General features: G+C 38.5%; 1 protein-coding gene across 1 annotated transcript in view; it reads right to left on the bottom strand.

Annotated features, from left to right (window-relative positions):
• KIF1B (kinesin family member 1B) overlaps window positions 1–25,851 on the bottom strand; it is a 138,950-nt gene that overhangs the window by 72,494 nt on the left and 40,605 nt on the right. The window contains exons 5-15 of the mRNA XM_044914382.1: window positions 22,927–22,992; window positions 18,295–18,473; window positions 17,619–17,730; window positions 14,786–14,863; window positions 14,039–14,104; window positions 13,333–13,350; window positions 9,400–9,475; window positions 8,601–8,679; window positions 7,400–7,542; window positions 6,423–6,464; window positions 3,443–3,654 (exon numbers count right to left, since the gene is read on the bottom strand). Of these exons, the coding sequence (XP_044770317.1) occupies window positions 3,443–3,654; window positions 6,423–6,464; window positions 7,400–7,542; window positions 8,601–8,679; window positions 9,400–9,475; window positions 13,333–13,350; window positions 14,039–14,104; window positions 14,786–14,863; window positions 17,619–17,730; window positions 18,295–18,473; window positions 22,927–22,992 (1,071 nt within the window). The remainder of the gene's footprint in view (window positions 1–3,442; window positions 3,655–6,422; window positions 6,465–7,399; window positions 7,543–8,600; window positions 8,680–9,399; window positions 9,476–13,332; window positions 13,351–14,038; window positions 14,105–14,785; window positions 14,864–17,618; window positions 17,731–18,294; window positions 18,474–22,926; window positions 22,993–25,851) is intronic.

Raw genomic sequence — 25,851 nt, 5'->3', positions numbered from 1 at the left:
CCACTAAACCCTAGAGTGGGGTTTCCTGACTCTTGATGCTCTTTCTTCAATTAAGGTAGAATCACTAGGCTTTAAAGAAAATATTCTACAAAACAGCTCACCATCAATTAAGAAAGCATGAAGGATATTATTTCTTCAAGCCTGAATAGCAAACTTAGCTTAAATAAAACTGAGATGCCAACATTAGATAACTTTTGATCTCTGAGTTATCAACTTACCCTGCAGGCAGGCCTGGCACACTGGTGCCCAATGTTGCCCATTACCCACTCTAGAAACCCAACTTATAAGATTAAATTGAAATTGGGATGCATGCTTCAGAAATGAGGAGTCCGGACAATCTTTAAGGGTCCTTCCTTCCCACAGGTAGTACACACAAAAAAATTCCAAATAAAAACAGTGACATCAGGAACCTATTTTTAAAGCTCCAAGAAATGTTGGGCTCAGGCGCCATTCAACTTTGGTCTCACATCACGAATGTCTAGCTATCTATGCAGCACTCGTTAACAATTATGTTCACACAGCTAAACACAATTTAATTTCTTTGTCATGATTCAGTTAAGGTGACAGAGAAATCCGCAGAACAAGTCAGAAATATTTCCACAAAAAAAAATTACAGTTTCAACTGTGATATTTAAAAGGTTAAATGCTTACTACATGGAACATTCCTTGAAGCCATCAGATAGCCAAGGTTTTACTGTACTGAACATAGTATGTTCCGTAAGTGTGTTCCAAGTGTGGGGCCCTTGGGCCGCCTAGCACAGCACCTGCCCTTGCATGCTTCTGTAATGGATACTTGTGGATATTTATAGTCCAAGCCTAGGCGATGGCACTCATAGTACTAACTTTGATGCCAGATTAATAAACAAACCCCAGAGCCACCACACAGTAGCTATAGTTACATATTTAAAACCTTATTGAATAAGAATCCAAATCAAGGATACATACATCCCAACTCAGTTTGAGTTGTGATTAAAAAATGAAAGCAATTACATTTCACTCTTTTGCCAGAGAGGTTTGTGGAGGGGTCGAGATTGTTTATGATGAGGTAACATGGATCTCTTCCATATGGAAAGAAGCTATTCAAAAAACGAAGCAGAAGCAACACGTTATGCAAAAGTATTTTACCAACTGATCATATTTTTAAAGTCAAAAATAAAGAGAAGCAAAGGGAAATAAAATGTTAGGGAAGTGAATTAACCTCTATTCCTGTTTTCCATTACAGTATTTTTCTCCTGCAGTATCCTGGCTTAGGAACGTAGCTCCTAAACACTCAACAATGAAGTAGTCCAAAAATGAAGAATTCTCAAGCATTTCTGTTGTATAACCACTGCCTTGCACTGTGCATGCAAGATGCTATCTGCCTGAGGCATTACAATGCAGTTCTGCTGGACTGAATTCTCACCATTCACAAAACAGGAGCAGAACGAAGGCACTTATGCCTCAGTGGACTGACATGCTGCATTTAAAAACTCAAGATCCAATGCAAAACCATCAAGAAGCAATTTTCTAAAGGTAGGGAAAATGGAAGATTTCACTTATGCTGACTTAAAGGAAAATTAAAACAGAGAAATTTATTTTCTGATGAAAGTAATACAGTTTTGTTTTGGTGGGAAGTAGGAAGGTTGGGGGGGAGGGTTCCCTGAATAATGGCAGTGTTATTCCCCAGAAACTATGTGGAAGACATTGGGTGACCTAATTCTTAAAGAGTCTGGTTAACGTCTTGACTCCTAACATTCAACGTTATTTTCAGTTGGTCCCATGTGGCAGTTAGGAAAATTGTTTTCTTTTACACCAAGACGTAAGTTAATGGAAATTATAATCTTATTTGTACCCCAAGGCTTTAATAGGCGATATAAGTAAGATTCAAAATCCCCAAAGATAAAGAACATCTTATATTAAATAGTAGGAGATTTCACTTCTTTCCCACGGAACCCCTGCATTTCCCCCACTGGCCCAAACAGAACCCCGCACAGCAACTTTGTCACCAACGCCCATCGTGAAAACACACACACATAAAGCTGTCCTGCACAGGCTTCACTAATGTCTTTATTACAATTCCAAAGGCAATTTTACAAAAGCAGGAATTGCCCTTCAATTTGCAACAATTAATGAAATGAAAAGATTTCTCACCCTTCTCCCTTTGCTAGGTATTTCAGAACTTTACCCACTTCCTACAAACAAGTTCTGAAGGAAGAAACAAGATCATTACTTTTGTTTCTGAACCACCTTAGGTTAGAAGTAAGTAAAAAATGCCAAGGAAAAAGGTAGGCTGACTAAGAAGCAGAGGCCCAGTCTTCACATAAAATCTTTCTTGGCCTCACCTGAAAACTGAAATGAAACCTTCTGTCATCTTCAATTATCAAGCTTCATTCCCTTTTAGCGGTGAAAAGGCTCAACAAACCTTTTCCATCGTTCATTTGCCCAAGTGTGTTACTGTTCTCAACAGTGCTCGAGCGAGCGGCAGTTGTGGAGAGTGCTGAGTGCAACACAAAGAGGCCTGCCAACACAACTGCAACTTCCCAGCTCCTGAAAACACTTTCTCTGCCCTCCTTGTTTTCCCTGCCCTGGCCCTTGGGAATACAAAGGCCCAAAAGCGTGGATCACACGATCACCCTGGAGGCAATGAGCAGGGAAAGAAAAAGCATCTGTGATACTGTCACAGTGATTTGATGGATGGCACGGTCTGTTCTCACTGCAGTCACTGAGGGGAAGGAAGAAGCCAGGAATCAGCAGGTGCTGCTACCGCTCACTTTCATATTCACGAAGAAGACAAGAACATCCCCAACAGAGCCAAGCACAGACTGGGAGAGTGAAGCTGGGTGCCACAGCAGGTGGCCCTGCACATGCAGGATGCAAGCGCGCAACACAGCACTGAGGCCCCTGATCCCATGGGCGCCAGCACAGGAGGAGGCAGCCCTCCCACGGCAGTTATAATAGGGTTCCAAGACTTCCTATGAGCTTCCACAAGTTATCATTTCACATGTCTCTGAATAAGCCTGGTACAGCCACTCATATGCTCAAGCCTTCTTTTGGTTGTCTATTTATTTTACTAACACAGACATGGCTCTATACAGAATTCCATCTTCAAATGAATCCAAGTGCTTCTATCAAATTAGTTTCCAACTAAATTTCTAACTAAACAATGTCCCTGTGACTTATAAACTACCTGGGAATTAAAGGACATTATCTATTTATCAGTTATTTTCATGGCCAACCTATGATCTGGCCACGCATCTCTCTAATTTCTGCCTGGCCACGTGAGACTCAAGCATTCTGGTAAAAAGAAATTACCTTATAAAGCAGCACATGCCATTTTCAGGACACCTCTAAGAGTCAGAAAGTTCTTCCGTATCCTTAACAAAAATCTCGGTGATTTTCAAGACCAACTATGCTTTGTGGAGCTACACAGAACACCTTTCATTCAGTCTGAATTATTACTTACCTTTAGACGTTCAATGGCTTCCTCTCCTCCAGGTGTAGACATGATCCTCTCCTGAATACTGGTCACAGATGTTAAGCCCACCTGACTATTGAGTGAGCAGGAAGATGGAGATGAAGTAAGGGACCCCATGGATGCTGTGGAAAAATTGCCAGGGCGTTGATTCTCAGAGGCTAGCAAGTACCTATGCTTATTGTTCTGAAAATCTTTCAGATCTGGGAGACAGAAAGAAGGGAAGGCAGAAAAAGTGGAAAAGAGGGAAAGGAGCAGAGGGAGAAAAAAGACAGGAAGGAACACCAGCGTAAGAAAGGATAGTATTAAAGCGCCAAGACAAAGACACATTATAATACAAAGACAAGTTATAATTGTTCTAGATGGCAGTTCTAAAACATGTCTGTCTTTAATACTGGTATCCTAGAGGTTAAGAACCACTTCTGAAACTAAAAAATTTAGAAACTAAAAAATTCCAGGGTGGGTTAACATTGTATTTGATAGGGGGTAACCAGAGCCTCAAAGGATAATAATGCTCAGGCACTCTCCGTAAACAAGACATGCTACATTCCTTCTATTCCTTCTAGAGCTCCAAATCTACAATGTTTTAGATTTCCAGTACTCTTAAATCCCAGTAGTTTGTAATGGTACAGGAAAAAAGATGAACATTTATTTATCAGTAATACCAAACTGGCCCAGTATTTTATGGCATTCAGCAAAAATTCCCAAGAAGATACTACAGTTAAAACAAAAATCTGTAGTGTCCTTTGTATAGCAACATTTCAACATGCTAAAAAGCATCTTCAACATATGCTTTTTTAAAAAAGGAGAGGTAAATGTAGAAATCACAAGAAATTTGTGTAAGTTCTGGTTGAGAACTCAGGGCCAATTACCTCAACAGGGAAGAACAATTAGCAAATTAATGAAGTTGGTACAGTTTACATTCATCTATTAGCACAAGCAAAAATCAAGGCTGATTATTTGCTTATTATTGCAAAGTGAGGCTCTTACTCTGCCTAACAGTACTCCATGAGTCACTGGTGAGCTGAGTTCCTAGTATGGAATTCAAGTTTCAGGGATATACTTTCACTTACTAAGGTCTTTAATAGAACTGTAAGTTTTGTTTTTAAATTTAGTTTTGATAAGAAGAGCCACAAACAACAAAATTCATTAATTTGCTGTTTGTACTTTCCTTCATTAGTCATCCCTGTCGAACAGACACCAGAGGAAAACCATAGGTATTGATGGATTTCTATTTTAAAATTAGCTTATGTTTAAAAATGTGAGAAAACCTACATTGCTTAAAATTCATACCAAAACTAACTTAAGTTTTCCTTAAATGATACGAGTCAATGCAGAGTCAGAAAACACTATTATTTGCTCTCGCTGGGTCTACTCATTTCTACTTCATCAAAGCCAGTTCTTGAAACCCCTTAAAACCAGTGGTTGCTTCAAGACAGTTTGAAAACCACCATCTGCAAATATAGAACATAGGAAAACAAGCAAGTTTTAAAAGGGGGATGGGAACTGGAGCAAAAAATCAGCCATCAGGTGATGGCAGCAAGGTAGGAAAGAATAGGATGGGTGGAGCTGAGAAGGTCCAATGGACACATGCAAGCCCTAAAAGAAATTAAAAGTAGTAGACTGAAATGGAAATTCAGAAGTAGTCAGGGCTGCTTTCCTGCATGGAGACAAAATTAAAACTTAGTCATGCATAGCTTTTTGGGAGATGTCACAACTGCTCAGAAAAGAGTGAGGCAACAAGCTGGTAGCAGCACCAGCTGGGGCACAAAAGCAAGAACAAGATGGTGTCTTTCTCACATCAGTATCAGTCAGCTTCGGAAATCTCAGACAGAGCTGTTCCAGTCCAAGAGTCACTCTGTATTGGAGTGTTATTGTGTCCTCAAGGCCTAGCCTCATCACAGTGGCCAGGGCTACGTTTGCTTTCACCTATGTATTTCCTCCCTTCAAGCCCTATTACGTGCCTCATTAAATGAACAAGCAAATCAATTAAAATCTAAAACTTAACCAAGAAGTCAAGATTCTTCATTTCTTCTAAGATAAAAATCCCCTCATGAATTATCTTAAAAGGGTAAGAAATCATGTCCTCACCAACTTAATGATATCTATGGAGAGAACGAGGTGTGATCCTTCATAAAAATGTCTCATTTCGAACACACATTTTAGACACCCAAGTTTTTAAAATCTAATGTGTAATTCCAGAAAAGGAGAGGAAAAAAAAAACTTTCTAACCACTATGTAAGCTGAGGCCCAAGATATGGAGGAAACTAACTCAGCATAAGCACAGGTGGGTGCTAACCCAACACTCAGAGCTACTCAGTCAGGGATAGTTTAGCCAACCAGAAGTGATTGTTTTTAATTGTACATACACCAAGGCTCAGAATTACACAGCTAATTTAAAATGAGTTTTCTATTAAATAATCAGACACGTGAAGGATCTCAAGAGGCCAAAAAAGGTATAGTAATGATATTAAAAGCTGGGGCTCTGAGTTACACTATCCAATTGAACTACACAGAAACCATGGGATCTCTGGAGCAAATTAACCACCCAGGCAAGGGTGTCCTCATGGGTAAAATGGGCCTAACAATCTTTTCCAGAATCAGTGACAGGATTAAGTGAGATAATACATTCAAGGTCACTATAAACACTCAGGAAATGTGAGCTGCTGTCATCGCGATCATCATCCTCTAGGACTTTGGATTCAGTTTAATCACATAAGTGGAAAAACTGAAGAGCAGAAGCAGCAAGAGACTCTTAACCCTCTAAACTACTTAACCCATAAACTGAAATTCAGCAGCGTTTGCTACATGGAGAAGGGCAAAAACAGGATCATTTCTGAATCTACAGTATGCTCTGTCTGGGATTTCCCTGTTAGGATTGCTGGCATGCAAAGCTCATTTTAAGGCTGATCCAGCAGAGGCAGATTAGCAAATCAGAATACTGGAAATAACCAATACATGAAATACACACATTTGCCTCCACTTCCAGAGTAATCATCGATCAATGGATCAACTGAAGGTAAGCAGGAGGGAAAATACAAGAAGGGTCAAAGTTCAGGTTCAGCAGTGACACAGAGAGGGAACAGAGCAGCATTTGGAAAGATGAAAAAAATTAACACTTAAAATAGATTATCATTTTGCACACTGTATTCATTTAAACTCAGGTGTTCATCAGTAAGAAGAACTAAACTACAAGAGACTTTGAAAATCTTATTAGAATTTAAATATTAATTTTTCACTCAAAAAATAAAAATATACTTTATCAAATAAACCCATATACTATTCTACCTGAATTATCCAGTTAACTTCTGATTAGACATTATGCAAGGAGATCACGGAGGTTAAAAAAAGACTCATTTTAAGACAACACTGTAAAATAGTATTCTCTGAAAGTCTAGTTCTTGAATTTGACAGAAAATGGATATTTTTCCCTTCATGTGTTCATAGGGAGCTGGGTGGGGAATGTCCTTCAATCATTCTGCAGGAGGGGAAAGATACCACTCAAAGGTAAATCTTATCTGAAAGGGGACTGGAATGGTGGATTTGTTACACATATATTACCACTACTACATTAATCCAGAGAAGCCCCAGTACAAAAACAAAAATTTCAAGTACCAATTTTACAAAATGATTAATTTCTCCGTGAGAATAAACTCAACATTCCAAATAAACTTCACTGCTGATCTAAAATGAAAATCTAATAAAAATACAAGCGGTAACATATTTACATTTTAAAAACTAATTTCATGAGTTCAGCTGGATAGCCTGGTACATACTATATAAAGATTCTGAGATCATTTTCGTTGGATTTTTTTAAAAGAAAAAACAAAAACAAAAAAAAACTCTGTTATACCATCTAACTTCATCATGTTCTTTGAATCTAAGTTTAAATATAAGAACCCTGAAGAGGAAAAGATTAGAGTTTATGTTGATCCTTAATTCACTTACTATCAATAATATCTCCCAGCCCCTGAGCACGAAGAAGATCCTTCAGCCGTGTCACCTCCTCCTTTAATTCACGAACCAGTTTGGCATTGGGGTCCTCATTGATAACAGCATTGCACTTAATTTGTTTTGCACGATCTGCGTATCTATATCCAAAAAGAACATTCATTCTTGCCATTCCTCAGATACTCTACTTCTCCTAAGTAACATGCCATTATTTCTAACTCTAAATCAAACAGCTTGAGTATTTACACATTTTATGAGCCTTACTAATAACATATGCATAGAAAGTTTTATAATATCTTATCAAGATGAGGAAAAAAGCTCAGATGAATTTTAGTGAGTTACCCAAAATCATAAAAGAAATAAATACCAAAAAGAAGACTCAAAATGCATTTGTGAGACTATATAGGGTTCTTTCCATCACTGGGAGAAGAGTAGAAAGTTCCAGATTAAAGTAATGAAAACTATTCATAAATAGAAATACAGCTGACCCTTGAACAACGTGGGTTAGAACTGCACTTATAATCAGATTTTTTTCGATAAACACAGTCCAGTACTGTAAATGTATTTTCTCTTAATTTTCTTAATAACATGTTCTCTCCTATAACTCACTTTATTGTAAGAAAACATATGGCTTATATGCATATACATATGTATTTGTACAACTTACAACATACAAAATATGCATTAATTAACTGTTTATGTTATCAGTAAGGCTTCTGGTCAACAGCAGGCTGTTAGTAGTTGAGTTTTGGGGGAGTCAAGTTATATGCGGATTTTTGAGTGTGCAGAGGGTTGGCACCCCTAACTACTGTGTTGTTCAAGGGCCGACTATATTCTATTAGTGAACATTCTGTAATTTTTTTTTTAACACTATGTGTACTCATAATTGTATTACTTGTTAAGAGCTGAGCATCTCTATAATGATGAAAACCACAAGGGAACTTCTTTTTACAGAAATGAAAATCGTAACAAACTGAAATTGAAAACCATAAACAGGTAAATTCTATTATAATAAAAATCTTCCCCGCCCAAAAAAATAAATAGAAATCTCCCCCAACCCATGTTTTCCCTGTTATGAGAGGGATGGATCATTACTTACATAAAAAATTACCCATATAGCATAAGAAAACCAATGGCATAACAAAATGACTTATGGTGGCACAGTATTCTATTTAGCTATCAAGAGCAATTGGAGTACCTCAGAGTGCTCAAAGTTTCATCATAGTTGATATCTGCTGGGCTCAGAGCAGCAACCATTGCAGTCCGAGAATTGCCACCTAAAAAGATGAATCATGGTTACTGCAAATCATATTCATTTTAGAAAGAAGAATTTTATTAAATTTATGTCAAATTAGACACCACCATCTCAGATCCTAAGATTTAATCAAGAATCAACAAATGTCTTGAATGCTCCCATGCCGGGCACTGTCATACTGTTAATCTTGGTGTTTGTATCTACTGTGACCAGTTCTCCTCTCCCCACTCCAGTTAAGACCTCAGCCACTCCACCAAAGTGCTCTTAATGAGTCAAAGTCACAGTGACATGGACAGTCCAGCAGGCCATTCTCACTCTCTTCCTTCTATCAGTGTCATTTCCCTTCTAAAAGGAAGGAGGGAAAGAGGCTAACAGAACAGAGAATAAAGAGAATGACCTGAAGGTCCAAAACCATCAGCAAAAAGGTAACATGGAGTTTCCAAAGAGGTTTGAAGAAGGAGCGATAGTTTGAAGCAGGTGTGGTTAGGAAGAAAACCACACCACCACACCACAGTCCACGTTCCCAGGTCAACAAGATGGGGGAGAAAACCCTGATTAAAAAGTAAGCATAACATAATTAAAAAAAAAAAAAAAAGTAAGCAAATCCAACCAGCTTAAATCAAGAGTAACATGGATATCTGGAGATTATTTTTCTCCAAAACAAACATATAAGACAATTAACCACAAAAGATAATCAATAAACAGCTTTAAAAAGGTAACTACACACAAGTGATCAACGTACCTAGATTTTCTCGAAGGAGCCAAGTAAGTACAGAATCCCTGTAAGGAATAAAATCAGTCTTCTTCTTCTTCTTACTCTATTAAACAGAAAGAAATGGTCTTAGTATTCTTAGGGAGGAAAAATTCACTTGAAAGGCAAACAAGTCCAAAATTTCTGAGTAAACTATAGTAGAACCCTATCACTGTTGAAATTTAACACTCATGGCTTCAATTCTTCACCATACCCAAAGTTCATGCAATAAAGTAATTTTTTCTTTTTATATTTTATTTTGAAAAATTTCCAGTGTACATGACAGTTTAGAGAGTAGCATAATGACCGACCATATATCCATCATGCAACTCCAACCGTTATCAATATTTTGCCAATCATGTTTCTATTATCCCTCAAACACTTTATACTTTTTCTTCCTGAACAATTTTGGAATAAATTGCAGACACCATGCCCTTTTATCCCTAAATACTTCAGCAGATAAGGACATTCTCTTACACAGTCACAGTTCAATGACTGAGTTCAGGAAATCTTTTTTTTTTTTTTTAAAGATTTTATTTATTTATTTGACAGAGAGAGAGACAGCTAGAGAGGGAACACAAGCAGGGGGAGTGGGAGAGGGAGAAGCAGGCTTCCCGCCGAGCAGGGAGCCCGATGCGGGGCTCGATCCCAGGACCCTGGAATCATGACCTGAGCCGAAGGCAGGCGCTTAACGACTGAGCCACCCAGGCGCCCCAGAGTTCAGGAAATTTAACATCAATATAATACTATTATTTAATATCCTGTCTATATCATATCTTTTACAGCTGGTAGCGTTTTAAAGCAAATCCAACATTTCACCTATAAATAAATATTTCAGATACATATTTCCAACAGAGAAGGAGTTCTTTTTTTTCTTTAAGTCTCAAACAATGATTTTTTACTTTTGCAGAGGGGCAAATATAAATCCTGGGCATTCCAGGTTAGATGTGCAGGAGCCAAGTCATTTAGTTAACGAATTTACTTGGCCAATCACCAAATCATTAAGTGGACTGTTGCATCTCTAACAACTCTTATAAAAGTAATACACATTTGGTTTCTTTAGAAAGAAATCACACTCCAAATAAATTCAACCAACAGAGTTAGGACTCGAAGTGAAAAGGTCTAAGTGATGTGATTTGCTAATCTGGAGATTTGTAAAGACTGCAAGATGAATGGTCTGGGGCGCCTGGGTGGCTCAGTTGGTTAAGCGACTGCCTTCGGCTCAGGTCATGATCCTGGAGTCCCAGGATCGAGTCCCGCATCGGGCTCCCTGCTCGGCAGGGAGTCTGCTTCTCCCTCTCCCCCTCCCCGTTTGTGTTCCCTCTCTCACTGTGTCTTTCTCTGTCAAATAAATAAATAAAATCTTTAAAAAAAAAAAAAAGATGAATGGTCTGTATATATGTATCAAGCATTGACTTATACAGCTGTGACCCTCCTCCTTATCATATCCTTTGAAAGTAAAAATTAATGCAAACCCTTTGCAGATAACAGCTACTGCAGTTATGTCCTGGCTGATGACTAGGTCGTGATAATTTAAGAAGCCACTAAGGGGAAGCCAGGGTTCACTGATAAACATCTCTTCCCAGTCCTGGTATAATCTGAGGTTAAACTAAGGACAATCTAGTTCTTGCGAAAACATGGGTATTCAGAAAAAGAGTACTAAATAGCTGACCTCTGGTCTGTCAAGGAGGAAAGGAAGTAGGCAAGTAGCAATTTAATTCCATCTCTTATCAAAAACATTCCCTCCAATTCATCCTATCCCACCCACAGACACACTTTCCACCAATGAGAAAGTCATTTCCCATAGCAGGATCTATTTCCAAATGACAAAGACCTGTGGGGAGAATTAACCCTCTCAGTCAATCACAGCTTAGCGGGACTATCAGTCCATTGCAAAATTCTTGAGTCCTGAGACCTCAATTCTTCCTTCTCTAGCCCCTCAACACTCCACTTTGCCTACAGTTAGTACTGAAAATGCTACAAGATCTAAAGTACGTCACTTACAAGGATTGCAAACAGCACTATAAAAATAAGCAGTGTCTCTTTGCCAAAAGATGTTCTATTTTCATTTTGGTCGATTAGACTAAATTAAGAAGGAGTAGCTAAATAAAGAAGCATGAATAGAACTTCCATATTTTCCATCTGAAAATATCTCAGAATTTTAGCCACTTCTTTTCTATTTGCTCTCTTACACAAATTAATCTCATCTATTCTCACAAATAAGGGCCTCAGTAATTACCTAAACAGGTTTACTTACTTACATCACTAGCCTCTCTAAAAAGAAGTGCTATCAAGTATGGACAATAATAATCCTGTTTCTCTCCCCAGTGGGAATAACAGTACATTTTAATTCACCAAAAATTATGCTTATTACATAAAAACTAAAATTTGTCTTTGATCTGTTATAGTTATGGCATAGATGCAAAGTTCTAAACTGGATTTTCCAAAACTAATTCTAAAAAAGTCATTTGCAAATTATTGTGGCACAGAGCAATATGGGAAATATGCAGATAAATGTAAACTTTTCCTTTGGTTGATAAAGAATGTTAAAAAAAATGAGCAAATGGACAGGACAAGTTAGAAAAACCACTAAATTTTAACAGCTTTCATGGTTCTGGGACTCAGATTAGATATCTGAAGAATATCCAAACTACTGCATAATATCAAATAACAGATAGCTTTAAATCTAAGGCAGCTTTTTCCAATAAGCCAAAAGAAACAGAAAAAAAGTATTACTCTTTATTTTTTTTTTTTAAGATTTTATTTATTTATTTGACAGAGAGAGACACAGCAAGAGAGAGAACACAAGCAGAGGGAGTGTGAGAGGGAGAAGGAGGCTTCCCTCGGAGCAGGGAGCCCGATGCAGGGCTCGATCCCAGGACCCTGGGATCATGACCTGAGCTGAAGGCATACGCCACCCAGGCGCCCCAGTATTACTTCTTATTAAGTAATTTTTGTACAAGTAGAGAACAAACCTATATATTTTAAAATATGAGTATAAAATATTTCATCTTGCAGGGGCAGCTGGGTGGTTCAGTCGGTTAAGCGTCTGCCTTCGGCTCAGGTCATGATCTCCGGGTCCTGGGATCAAGCCCCATGTCGGGCTCCCTGCTCAACAGGGAGTCTGCTTACCCTCTGCCTCTGCTCACGCTGTCTCTCTCTCTCTCAAATAAATAAAATCTTTTAAAAAATAAAATAAAATATTTCATTGCAGATATTGCCTTTATCTCCAATGTTACTCATGTGATTCAGAACTGTTGAGTGCTCTATTATAAATGCAAAATAGTACTAAGAAATTTTAGAGTCTTGTAAGGAAATATAAGGAAAAGTCTATCGTATTTGGATTAAAAGGATGCAAAGAGCATGTGTTCTAGATAGACTTTAACTTGATTCTACAGCCTTCACTTTATGTATAACCAAAGAGTAGAAAAAAAAAATTTAACAATTTAAATAATCCATGACTTCTCATGATAGGAAACAAGATTATACAAAGAGGTTTAAGAAAAATATCCTAATAATTTCAAGAAGGCAGCTATATTTTAGAATAGTATCCATAAGAAATATCTTTATTGCCCTTTCAAGAGGTTTATAGGTGACTTCTTCAAGTAACAGTCCTACAGATCACTAGGAGAAACATCACTAAGATAACACAATATAGAAGCTTCCTCAGTTTCTCTCTTGTTCCTTTATTCTGAATTCCTTCTCCAAAACACATCATGTTCCCTAAATTAGGTTTGGTGTGCAGTCTCATGATTCATGGTCACTCTAAACAGCAATTCTAAATTCCAGAGCCAGAAAGCAAGTAACAAGAAGTTATTTTTCAAGGTTCCATTCCTACTTATGCCTCCATACAACCTGCTGAGGATTTACAATCATCACAATTGATTCTACAGCTAGTTCAATGCCTAACAAACCCCACCGTACCTTGCTGGTGCAGTTATCCTATAATTGAAGCATTTAAAAGAAAGAATGAGAACACAGGATAAGCCTTCAAACAGAAAGTACTTTAAAGTAATAAACTGAGTATGACTTTTCAGAAACAAGCAAGAAAGCATTTGATTCTTTTTAGGGATTCAAATAACACACTAAACTAGAATGCAAAAGGACTAGTACTTCCTTAGCCTTTAACCTAAAAAATAAAGCCCCTGATACAAAAGTGTTTCAGATTTAGTGTCTCACTGTTAAAGAATAGGAAAGAATAACACAATTTTAAAAAGTATATTATTGGCCCCCAAATCAACAGCATTCACCAAGGCAAATGCTTAAAAAACTCCAAAAGGTACTGTATCCTACTTAAAAAAGATTGTATAGGAAAAGAACATGCAACAAAAACCCTTGGTTTTGATGAGAAACCTGAAGTAAGGCTAAAAAAGGAATCAAACCCTAAGTCTTCATAAAGAGCTAGTTTTCAGTTTAGCCTTTATAGATCTATGTTTACTTTCTCCTTAATCTCTTTTATGTTCAGTAGAAAGTCAAAGTGTGTTATACCTAGTATCTTATCTGAAAAGCTCTTAAAGGAGAAAAGATTACACAAAAGGGCCAAAAAACGTCAGTCTTCATAAACACAAAATATCATCAAGTACATTTGAACAGGCAAGTTTTCCCATGTAACCAAGTATATAATACTTACCACCTCTGCCAAGGCTGAAATGACTTTGCCCAGAGTTGTGAGAGACTTATTAATATTTGCTCCTTCCTGAAATCAATACCAAACATGAAAGAATTATGATGAAGAATTTCTTCCACTGCCATATCATCTATAATGCATAGGATACAATTAAGCCTTGTATTAGCACTCTTTGTTTACTTATGACCACAAGTTCTAAAAACCTCTTTTAGTCCTCAGTCTCTCCCCTGTTCACTTAATGCCATGCCAGGACCACACACCTAACTCACAGTCCTGAGTATCGGCAAGATGGCTTGCCCCAAAAGTTTACGGAGGCAGCTTTCTCCCCCCAACTCACCAACATGCAATTTCTGCTCTCGTTAAGTAAGCATCCCTCTGGTGAGGGCTGTGTGTGTTCTCACATTTGCATCTTGTACCATTAGGGTCGCTTCCATCCAGCCTGTTCCTCAAAACACCTTTCAGCTTTCACCTTGACCATCAAGTCCCCCTTAACTATCACATTATGTTACTTATCTTTCATTGAAGTTCTAGATCAGGCATGAGCAAAATGTTTCTGTAAAGGTTTTGCAGGCCATGTGGTCTCTGTCATAAGCTCTCAGACTTACTGTTGTAGACAACACACGAACAAAGGTGGCTGTGTCCCAATAAAATTTTATTTACAACAACAGGTCAGATTTGACCGACTGGCCATAGTTTGCTGACCTATGTTACAGAACATTTACTATGTCAACTGTTTGATAAAATAAATACCTTTAATCGAGTCCCTTTGGCACCAGTTGAATCAGCTCGTTCACTTCCTGCTAGATCCACCAAGCTGATTTTACTGACCTGGTCAAGAACAAGAACATTGGGGTAATTCAAAAATAAGCAAGGTAGAACTAGAAAACATTAAGAGGCAGGAAATTAAAAATCGGGCATGAAGAAGACTACAAATATTAGTTAGGGCTCTTAGATACGGCACAAGAAGACACAGCATGCACAAAAGTTCACAGCAATTTTCTTGGTTCAAAATAAGTAATTTTAAGATACACATGACATATTTTATAACGGTTTGTCATAAAAATATAAAACTCAATGACCCATTAAATGGCATATTAAATATGAAGCCTCCAGCAACTGGAACTCTCACACACTGCTGGTGGGAATGTATTATGATACAGTCACTCTGGAAGAAAGTATAGCAGAGTTATAGACCTACAGAGCTAAACATACACCTACCGTAAGACTTGACCATTGTACTCCCAGGTATTTACCAAGAGAAACAAAAGCAAATATCCACACAAAGACTGGTACACAAATGTTCACGGCATTTTCTTTTTTTTTTTTAAGATTTTTATTTATTTATTGAGAGAGAGAGAGAATGATAGAGAGCATGAGAGGGAGGAGGGTGAGAGGGAGAAGCAGACTCCCTGCTGAGCAGGGAGCCCGATGCGGGACTCGATCCTGGGACTCCAGGATCATGACCTGAGCCGAAGGCAGTCGCTTAACCAACTGAGCCACCCAGGCGCCCCATTCACGGCATTTTCATTTTCATGATCAAAAACTGGGAACAATTTAAATGCCCACCACCAACAGGCGAGTTAATGCACTAACTGTGATATATCTATATAGTGGACTACTAATCAGCAATGAAAACAAGTGAACTACTGATAGACAAAACAACATAGGTAAATTTCAAAATTATGCTAAGTGAAAGAAGCAAGGCAAGAAAATAGGACATACTCTATAATTCCATTCATATAAAATTCTGGAAAGTGTAAACTAATCTGCAGTGACAAAAAGCAGATCAGAATTGCCTAAGTACCAGAGTGGAAGGAGTGATACAGTTAGATTATAAAGCAGCATGAGGCAACTTTTCAGGGTAATGGACGTGGTAATGACTTGGACTATGATATTGGTTTTAAAGGTGCATACACAGGAATCCCATTTTATACTTTAAATATGTGTGGTCTACTGTACTTCAACAAATCAATAAAGTTGTTAAAAAAAATAAAGCTTCAGGAAAGTGAGACAAAAGTATCCAAAATGGATTATCAAAGAAGCTATGGTTATAGGATTAACATCATTATTTTTGTAGATGCGACATCATAGAAGAATAAAATGGTTTCACACAAGATGTACTAAATAGCATTAATATTGTAACTAGCTAAGCAGTGTCAAGTTATCTGATCACCTATATGAAGGGTATGTTTTTTTAAAATAATTTTCAGCTAGGGAGACAAACCATAAGAGACTTTTTTTTTTTTTGAAGATTTTCTTTATTTATTTGACAGAGAGAGGCACAGTGAGAGAGGGAACACAAGCAGGGGGATTGGGAGAGGGAGAAGCAGGCTCTCCGTGGAGCAGGGAGCCCGATGCAGGGCTCAATCCCAGGACCCCGGGATCATGACCCGAGCCGAAGGCAGACGCTCAACGTCTGAGCCACCCAGGCGCCCCCCATAAGAGATTCTTAACTCTAGGAAACAAACTGAGGGTTGCTGGGGGGGGGGGATGGGGTAACTGGGTGATGGGCATTAAGGAGGGCACTTGATGTAGTGAGCACTGGGTGTTACACGCAACTGATGAATCACTGAACGCTACCTCTGAAACTAATAAATATGGTATATGTTAACTAAATTGAATTTAAATAAAAAATTTTAATATAAGTAAAATAATTTTCAGCTAAAAACAAGTCACTAAGTAAAAGGTGATCCTAGTTTTTAGTGTTGTCAGTATCACAAAGAACTCAGTTTATAAGGCAAAGGATCTTTTATCACTGCCAGTATAATAAATCTAACTTCTGGTTTAAAAATCCAGCTGCATGCTACTTAGGTATGTAGGCAGAGAAGAATTCAACATAAATTTATTACTAACAATAACAACGCTAAAATTCACATTTATTAAATGGCTACTCTGAGCCAGGCACTATTATATGCACTAACCTGTATCAATATTTAATCATCTTAACAATCCTATGAGGTTGGGGAAATGAGGCACAAAGAGGTTAAGTAACTTGCCCAAGGTAACAGTGCTGCAAAGTGGTAGAGGCAGGATCTAAATCAAGCAGTTTAACTCCAAAGTCTACTATATTTACCTACTGTAGAAAAGGAGACATTAACAAGCAAGGTATTCAAAGAGCATCAGGACTGCTGTGCAGTCCTTTACTTTCCAAGGAAAAACACACCTTGTCTGCTTAATTGTTTGCTTAAATATTTAATCCCACAATAACATTATCAGAGCTCAAAACAAACAAAAAACCTATATACCAAGCAAGTTAATTAAGAGGTTCTAGTCAAGAAGAAAAAAAGGAAGATTTTCTCCCCACAGAACTGCTTAACTTTAACTCTCTTGCACAGAGTAATTTTTGAGACCCAATGTCTTTGTTTTTTCTTAAGCCTATTTTCTATCTTGCAATTTCACTCAAAAACCCATGCTCAGAATTGGTTTAGAGTGGGAATAAAAATGACAAGCAAAAGATACAAAATATTCACCGTTAAGTTAAAGGGCAACTTTCTCCCCTCCATAAGATGCAGAGGGTAGCAAGAGGCACTTCTGAAAATCCCCATTCTATACAACTCAAGCCCGGACACTGAAGTTGTCCTACCTTCTCAGTGGAAAGGTTGGTCTCAGTATCATGTTTCTTCTGGGTGAAAACAATGGTAAACACAGCATGGGAACGGCTACTTGTTTCATTCATGTTGGTAGCTGCCACTGTCCTAAATAAACATAAAGGTGACATGTGACAATGGAATTGTTAGATGAAAGTTAAAATGGACAGCAGGCTCCATGTTAACTATAACAATCACAAGCAACAACTTTATTCATAGATCATGAGATTGTCACTTACACAAATTGTTCTCAATACACCTTATTTGTGAGCCTATCAAGTTATCCCCAACTCCAGAGGTCCCCCATCAGAATCATTTTTCATACCTCAATTGTCCCTTTAGAAACCACCGACGCATTTAATTTGTATTCTTTATTTTGCAATCAGTTACTTCCATAGGCATGTGATTATCCAACATTTTACCATGACTTAATCAAAACCTGATATTAAAACTTAACCAAAGTTCTGACATGTTTCAGCACTGAATTGTTTTGATGAGAAGATGCTGACTATGCGGAAGCCCTTACTTTTTACCCCAGCACAGCCAAAGGATCAGAGGATCTACAATTAAAGCAACTTTCATAAGTATAAAGGTGGTCTCAAATCCTTAACTGGGAATAAAGGACCTGAAAATGTGCCAAAGCCTTCAGTCATTAGTCTATTTCTACCATACCTGGCTTTGTTCCCAGCATCCATGAGGTCAGCAATGTCTGTGTAGGAAGTGACTGCCAGCTTGGACAGATCCTCCACATATGGGCCAAGAAGTGGGTGTTCACGCACACGCAAATGACCCTTGTTTTTTGGATTCAGCAGGTCTCGTACTCGTTCACAGTAAATTTCCATGTAGCTCACCTAGGAGCAAATTATTAAAGTGAACTGGAGGACTTGGAAAAAGAAATACTATACATTAAAAAAAGTTTAACAATTTTTATTAAAAGCTCTACAACTGGGGTGCCTGGATGGCTCAGTTGGTGAAGCATCTGCCTTCGGCTCAAGTCATGGTCTCAGGGTCCTGGGATCAAGTCCAGCATCAGGCTCCTTGCTCAGTAGGGAGCCTGCTTTTCCCTCTCCCTCTGCGGCTCCCCCTGCTTGTGTTCTCTCTCTCTCTGTCAAATAAATAAATAAAATCTTTTAAAAAAAAAAAAAAGGGTCTACAATTAGGGGCGTCTGGCTGGCTCAGTCAGTAGAGCACACAACTCCTGATCTTGGGGTCGTGAGTTCAAGACCCACACTGGGCGCAGAGATTACTTTTAAAAAAAGCTCTACAATGAGAGATCAGCAATCTTTTTTTTTTTTTTTTAAGATTTTATTTATTTGACAGAGAGAGTGAGAGAGCACAAGCAGGGGAGCGGGAGCAGGAGAAGGAGAGGGAGAAGCAGGCTCCCCGTTGAGCAGGGAGCCCAATGAGGGACTTGATCCCAGGACCCTGGGATCACGACCTGAGCCGAAGGCACATGCTTAACCATCTGAGCCACCCAGGCGCCCGAGATCAGCAATCTTTATAAAGGGAAATGCCATAGGTCTAGTCCATTTCATTCTATTAACAGTTGCACAGACATCACTGACTAGCTTAGAATCAGCCTTCTGATGGTCTCAGGAAAGAAACGGAGGTAAGAAGGCTACCTCTGCAATCAGTAGCCACTATTTGTCTAAGTCAGAAAAAATACCATTTTTAGTAGCAACTTACCAGTTACTAATACACTTTTAAAAATGTATGCTGTTGTCAATAGTTAAGGATTACAGTGAGGTTACTCTAAAAGCTTGGAAATAAAAATTCTATTAGTGGGGCGCCTGGGTGGCTCAGTTGGTTAAGCGACAGCCTTCGGCTCAGGTCATGATCCTGGAGTCCCTGGATCGAGTCCCGCATCGGGCTCCCTGCTCAGCAGGGAGCCTGCTTCTCCCTCTGACCCTACCCCCTCTCATGTACTCTCTCTCTCTCATTCTCGCGCTCTCAAATAAATAAATAAATCTTAAAAAAAAAAAAATTCTATTAGTGTTAAAATCAAGAAACAGTATCGATATTTCAGAGCAGGGAAGACAAAAGAGACCAGCAACCCCAGCACTGTAAGACTGACCACACACAAACCATGTATCTACCACAAGGAGTGAGGACTGGTCAGCAGGGAGCCTGACGGCATGGTGGGACCCATCCACAACTTGTGAGGGAAGAGGAAGCCTCAGCAAGTACACTACCGGAACTCCCGTCCCACCAGCAGACCGTTCCTATCACGGGGATGAAGTTCTCAGACTATCCTTTCTTTACCTGAGCCAAGCAAGCATCTCAATTGTCTAGTCAGCTCCTCCCTCTCTAATTCCATGCTCACTAAAAAACCGACAGGGTTCCACAGAAGTCTGTCCACAGGAAGATACAAAGATAACATACCAGGCTTGCTAATACTGAGTGTTCTGGTCTAGGGAAGAGTTTTCCTCAAGGGAAAGTAACAAAACCAGTGGTTTCATAACATAAGTCAAATGAGCTTCACTAAAGAGTCTGGCTTTGAGGGTGCCTGGGTGGCTCAGTTGGTTAAGCGACTGCCTTCGGCTCAGGTCATGATCCTGGAGTCCCAGGATCAAGTCCCGCATCGGGCTCCCTGCTCGGCAGGGAGTCTGCTTCTCCCTCTGACCCTCCTCCCTCTCATGCTCTCTGTCTCTCATTCTCTCTCTCTCAAATAAATAAATAAAATCTTAAAAAAAAAAGAGAGAGAGTCTGGCTTTGAAGGATGCTTCTGATCCTGATTTATCTGTAAGATCAGACTTCTAAGCAAATAAGGCTCTGGACTAGGGGAAATTCACCACAGGAAGCCTCATTATGGTCTTCCCTTGTGTATCCTGAGCCAGTCGAGCACACAATAAAATTTCAGCACTTGTCAACTTTAAATTTCTATAGACACATTTCCGAGTGTCTGAAACAACAGAATCTCCATTTCTATTGCTTTTTTCTTTCACTCAGTCTCAGATCTGACTGTATATTTATACTGTATTTTAAAATCAGTTTTTTAAATATTGAGAACCCTTGAAGTAACTGATCCCCTATGAGATTAAAACAACAGGACAACAAGTATTCCTTCTTAAAGCAGGTCTTCCTACAAAGTGAAATGGTACTTTATTCATTCTTGTGTAGTACTTAAACTTGGACATAAACTCCAGAATCCCAGAAAGATACTATATCTTCTTGGAAAACTTACCTCTTTTCACCGAGGTGTGGGGAAGCATGGGAACCCAAGTAACCGAGGTAAAGGCTGCTGTGCTCTGCTACTTATTTTCTACCATGCAAACCCACCTCAAGCCAGCACTAGTTCTTTTACTTCTGAGGCAACCATTACAGACCCCACTTGGCAAATTCAATTCTCTGAGTAGCATTATCTTCCAGGCACTTTCTAGGCACAGGGCATACATCAGTAAATAAAACAGACAAAAATCCCTGCCCCAGCGAGCTTATGATTCTAAATAAAAATAAACAACACATACATAAATAAACAGAGAGAATTATAAAGTAGGTTAGAACATGATGATTACTATGGAGGGAAAAAGAACAGGACAAGAGAGACCAGTAGTGCTGGGGTGGAGGGCAAGTTGCAGTGTTAATTAAGTTGGTCAAAGTACACTTCGTTGAGAGGGTTAAGACTGAGCGAATGACTTGAAGGAGGTGAAACACTTAGATAAAAAAGATATCCAAAGGAAGAAAATTTCAGGCAGAAAAAAAAGTAAATGTAAAGGCCCTGAGGTAGGAAAGTTCCTATTGTTCCAGAAACAGCAAAAAGCCAGTGTGGTCGGAGCAAATAGAGGGAAGCAGAAGAGGAGGTAGAGGTCCCACAAATGTAAGGAACCAGAGTATCAACTAGGGATCTACACTGCACTCCAAGCAAGCCTATGAACTCCAATATGAAAGGAAATGGCATCTTCTTTTGTTATCTATAAGCTCAAAAAATTGTCACATTCTGTCACTCTCTATCCTTTGAATTTATTTAAAATATGTGATATTTTAATAAGAATAAAAATCTACTGAATTTGGGCGCCTGGGTGGCTCAGTTGGTTAAGCGACTGCCTTTGGGTCGGGTCATGATCCCGGAGTCCTGGGATCGAGTCCGACATTGGGCTCCCAGCTCAGTGGGGAGCCTGCTTCTCCCTCTGACCCTCTCCCCTCTCATGCTGTTTCTCTCTCTCTCTCAAATAAATAAATAAAATCTTAAAAAAAAAAAATCTACTGAATTTTCATTTGCTATACACCTAGTCTTCAAAAAGAATAGTTATAGGATGAGACAAGTTATTTGGAGAATTAATTTTAACAAAAAATAGTTTTAGAGCTGCACATTCCCCTTTTGGTGTATCAGAGTCACAAGGCAGAATTCTCTAAAATTAATAAATTTATGCAACACTTTGTAGGTAAAGAAAAAACCCAAACCAGCTAGGTGGGTCAACTAGGAATTGTGTAAGTCCTACAGAAAATCACAACACATACATTAAAAAAAAAGTTTGCTTAAAAACAGCTTCATGTCTCAGAACAACAGGCTCATGTTAACAGAACGCTTTAGTAATTTCAGTTTCTATAGAACTGAGTACCAAAACTGGAGATAAGTGAAACAACAGCCTCAAAAAGCACATGTCAATGAGTAGAAATGTTTATCAACTATATTAATATATAATAATATAATTCTATAGAACTCCTCTTCAAAGAGCTGGAATATACACTGGATGAAGAATAACTGTCTAAGATTATAAGCAATTATAAAGGAGGAAGAGGAGATCTGATTATATAGATTTTAAAAACCATGTCAAAAATCACTATTAATAAATATGAAAGGGGGAAAGAGTTCACACAAATGATTAAGATAAACACTGCAATCCCAAAATATAAACAGGCATATGCATAATTTACAAGATGTTCAATTACACTAATTATCAAAAAACTTTAATTTAAATAAGTGAAAAAGAGTGCCCTTATCAAGTTGGCAGAGAAAAAACAAAAATATTAAAAGTTGGCAAGGACACAATGGGTGCTTACACCCTCTTGATGGGACTGAAAATTGGTACAGTGTTTCTTTCTAAAAAGCCATTTGGCAATTCACATGTATTGTTTGACAACCTGACACATAAAGGAAGTAACTAAAAATAAAGCTTATGAACAAGCTTCTGACTTATTTAACTGCAACATTATTGATGATGAACAAAACTTAGAAATAGTCTAAGAATACAAAATTGGGGGAGTAGTTAAGTGATCTATAGTCATCATTTGGGACCACTGAAAAGTAACACTGGAGGGAATGGAGTCCAGAGGCCTATGGCTTTAACCCACGGCTGTACTCACCTCTACAGAGTAAGACATTTCTTCATTACAGTTGTCATTGATTTTCTCGAATAGTTCTTCACATAACTACAGAAGCAGGAGAGAGGCACGAACAGCATAAATGAGAGAATTACAAAGATACCCATGAGTGCTAAACAAATTAGTGAGATCCCTTTCCTCTTTCTCAAAATATTAATGACAACAACATCAAAGGAGAACGGCTTTGAATGAAATAAGGGGACAGTTGTGAATGCATTCTCCTCATCTCATCTTTATTCTCCCTTGATGACAGCACCCCAGAAATGTTTCCTTAGAAAGCAAGCCATTTAGGGAAAAGAGGAGTTCTGTCTCTTCCTGTGTTAGGTCCCTGGCACATTAAATTTATGTGAATTCAATTCTTCACATTATCCTAGAGTAACTGTGACTCTACTATTAGTATTATTATGTAGCAGTCAAACCAATATTAAACTACATTTTGGGGATGCCTGGGTGGCTCAGTTGGTTAAGTGTCTGCCTTCAGCTAGGGTCATGATCCCAGGGTTCTGGGACTGAGTCCCGCATTGGGACCTTGCTTAGTGGGGAGCCTGCTTCTCCCTCTGCCTGCCACTCCCCCTGCTTGTGTGCATGTGCACTCTCTGACAAAAATAAAACAAAACAAAAAAACCCATTTTGCACATTTTATTTATCATGCTATATAAATTTTATTTTATACTGCCAGTTATTATATACATTACAAATCATACATACATATGTATAAAGAGAGAATGCATAATCTTTCAAGGGAGTAAATGAAGGTATTTAAGAATAATTTTGATAGTATGAGGTGCCTGGCTGGCTCAGTCAATGGAACATGCAACTCTTGATCTCAGGGTTGTGAGTTCAAGCCCCACACTGGATGTAGAGAGTACTTAAAAATAAAATCTTGGGCGCCTGGGTGGCTCAGTTGGTTGAGCGGCTGCCTTCAGCTCAGGTCATGATCCTAGAGTCCCAGATCGAGTCCCACATCTGGCTCCCTGCTCAGTAGGGAGTCTTCTTCTCCCTCTGACCCTCCCTCCTCTCATGGTTGCTCACTCTCTCTTTCTCTCTCAAATAAATAAATAAATCTTTTTTAAAAATTAAAAATAAAAATAAAATCTTTAGGGGCGCCTGGGTGGCTCAGTCGTTAAGTGTCTGCCTTCGGCTCAGTTCATGATTCCAGGGTCCTGGGATCGAGCCCCGCATCGGGCTCCCTGCTCAGCGGGAAGCCTGCTTCTCCCTCTCCCACTCCCCCTGCTTGTGTTCCCTCTCTTGCTGTCTCTCTCTCTCTGTCAAAAATAAATAAAATCTTAAAAAAAATAAAAAATAAAATAAAATCTTAAAAAAAAAGAAGAAGAATTTTGACTATAAAATTTCCCCTTTTCCTCTGTCTTAAGATTCCAAGCCCTTTGGGGCACCTGGGTGGCTCAGTCGTTAAGCGCCTGCCTTCGGCTCGGGTCATGATCCCAGGGTCCTGGGATCGAGCCCCGCATCGGGCTCCCTGCTCAGCGGGAAGCCTGCTTCTGCCTCTCCCACTCCCCCTGCTTGTGTTCCTGCTCTCACTGTGTATCTCTCTGTCAAATAAATAAATAAAATCTTTAAAAAAAAAAAAAAGATTCCAAGCCCTTTATAAGAGGCTACTCTATCTCATAGTGACATTTCCAATAGAAAACATTAATTTTTCTAGATCAGGAAAAATCACAAAATTTCACTCTCCCCATCCTTTGAATTTATCCAAAATATGTGATAATTTAATAGGAATACTTAATAAAATGCTGTTGAATTTTCATTTGGTATACATTTAATGTTTAGGCAATCAATACAGATTTGGAAAATGAACTGTATGTGATTCTCTATAAGTCTAAATAGAATTTAAAATTTATTATAAATGGCAGTTTCTAAATGATAATCCCATTTTCAAAAATTAATGCTTTTGCATTAAAATAAAATGTTCCAAAATTCTACCAGAAAAGAGATATATATGTAATTACACAAAAACAAATTAAAGGAGAAGGAAGGAGAAACTAAGTGTGATGATGGAATAAAAGGACTGTTTAGTATAACTTGCTATAATCTACAAAAAATTGTTTCATTCCTAAAGAAGTATTATATAGTTGTAAAAGCAAAGCCTTCAGAACCACCTTGCCTGCATTTGGATTCTGGCTCTGCCACTCCCTTGGGCAAGTGACATGACCTCTCTGTGCCTCAGTTTCCTCATCTTTAAAATGAGGGAAAAAAATAAAATAATAAAATAAAATAAAATAAAGGTAACAACTGCATCTACTTCTTAGGATCAAACTAGGAGGATTAGCTGAGCAAATATCTGTAAAACACTTAGACCAGTGCTTGCACATGGTGAATGTTACACAGTATTTTCTCTAATTATTATTATAATTATTGCTATTCCTATATATATACAAGGACAATTCCCAAGTATATGTCTTAACATTGACATATATTTTTTACAGAAGAAAATATGCTAGTATATTCGATTTTTTCTGAAAAATTCTTAATTTTTACTGATAGTTAAGCATTTCAATTATACAGCTGAATTTAAAATTATAGTCCAATAATCCGATAGAAAAAGTAGCTATTGGGCGCCTGGGTGGCTCAGTTGGTTAAGCGACTGCCTTCGGCTCAGGTCATGATCCTGGAGTCCCAGGATCGAGTCCCGCATCGGGCTCCCTGCTTGGCAGGGAATCTGCTTCTCTCTCTGACCCTCTCCCCTCTCGTGCTCTCTGTCTCTCATTCTCTCTCTCAAATAAATAAATAAAATCTTTAAAAAAAAAAAAAAAGAAAGAAAAAGTAGCTATTGCTCTCTCTTTTTTTTTTCTTTAAAGATTTTATTTATTTATTTGACAGAGAGAGAGAGACAGCGAGAGAGGGAACACAAGCAGGGGGCAGTGGGAGAGGGAGAAGCAGGCTTCCCGC

Source organism: Neomonachus schauinslandi, chromosome 4 (genome assembly GCF_002201575.2).
Source record: "Neomonachus schauinslandi chromosome 4, ASM220157v2, whole genome shotgun sequence".
NCBI lineage: Eukaryota > Metazoa > Chordata > Mammalia > Carnivora > Phocidae > Neomonachus > Neomonachus schauinslandi.
The sequence above is the reverse complement of the archived record's forward strand: the minus strand, read 5'-3'. Positions and strand labels throughout refer to the sequence as shown.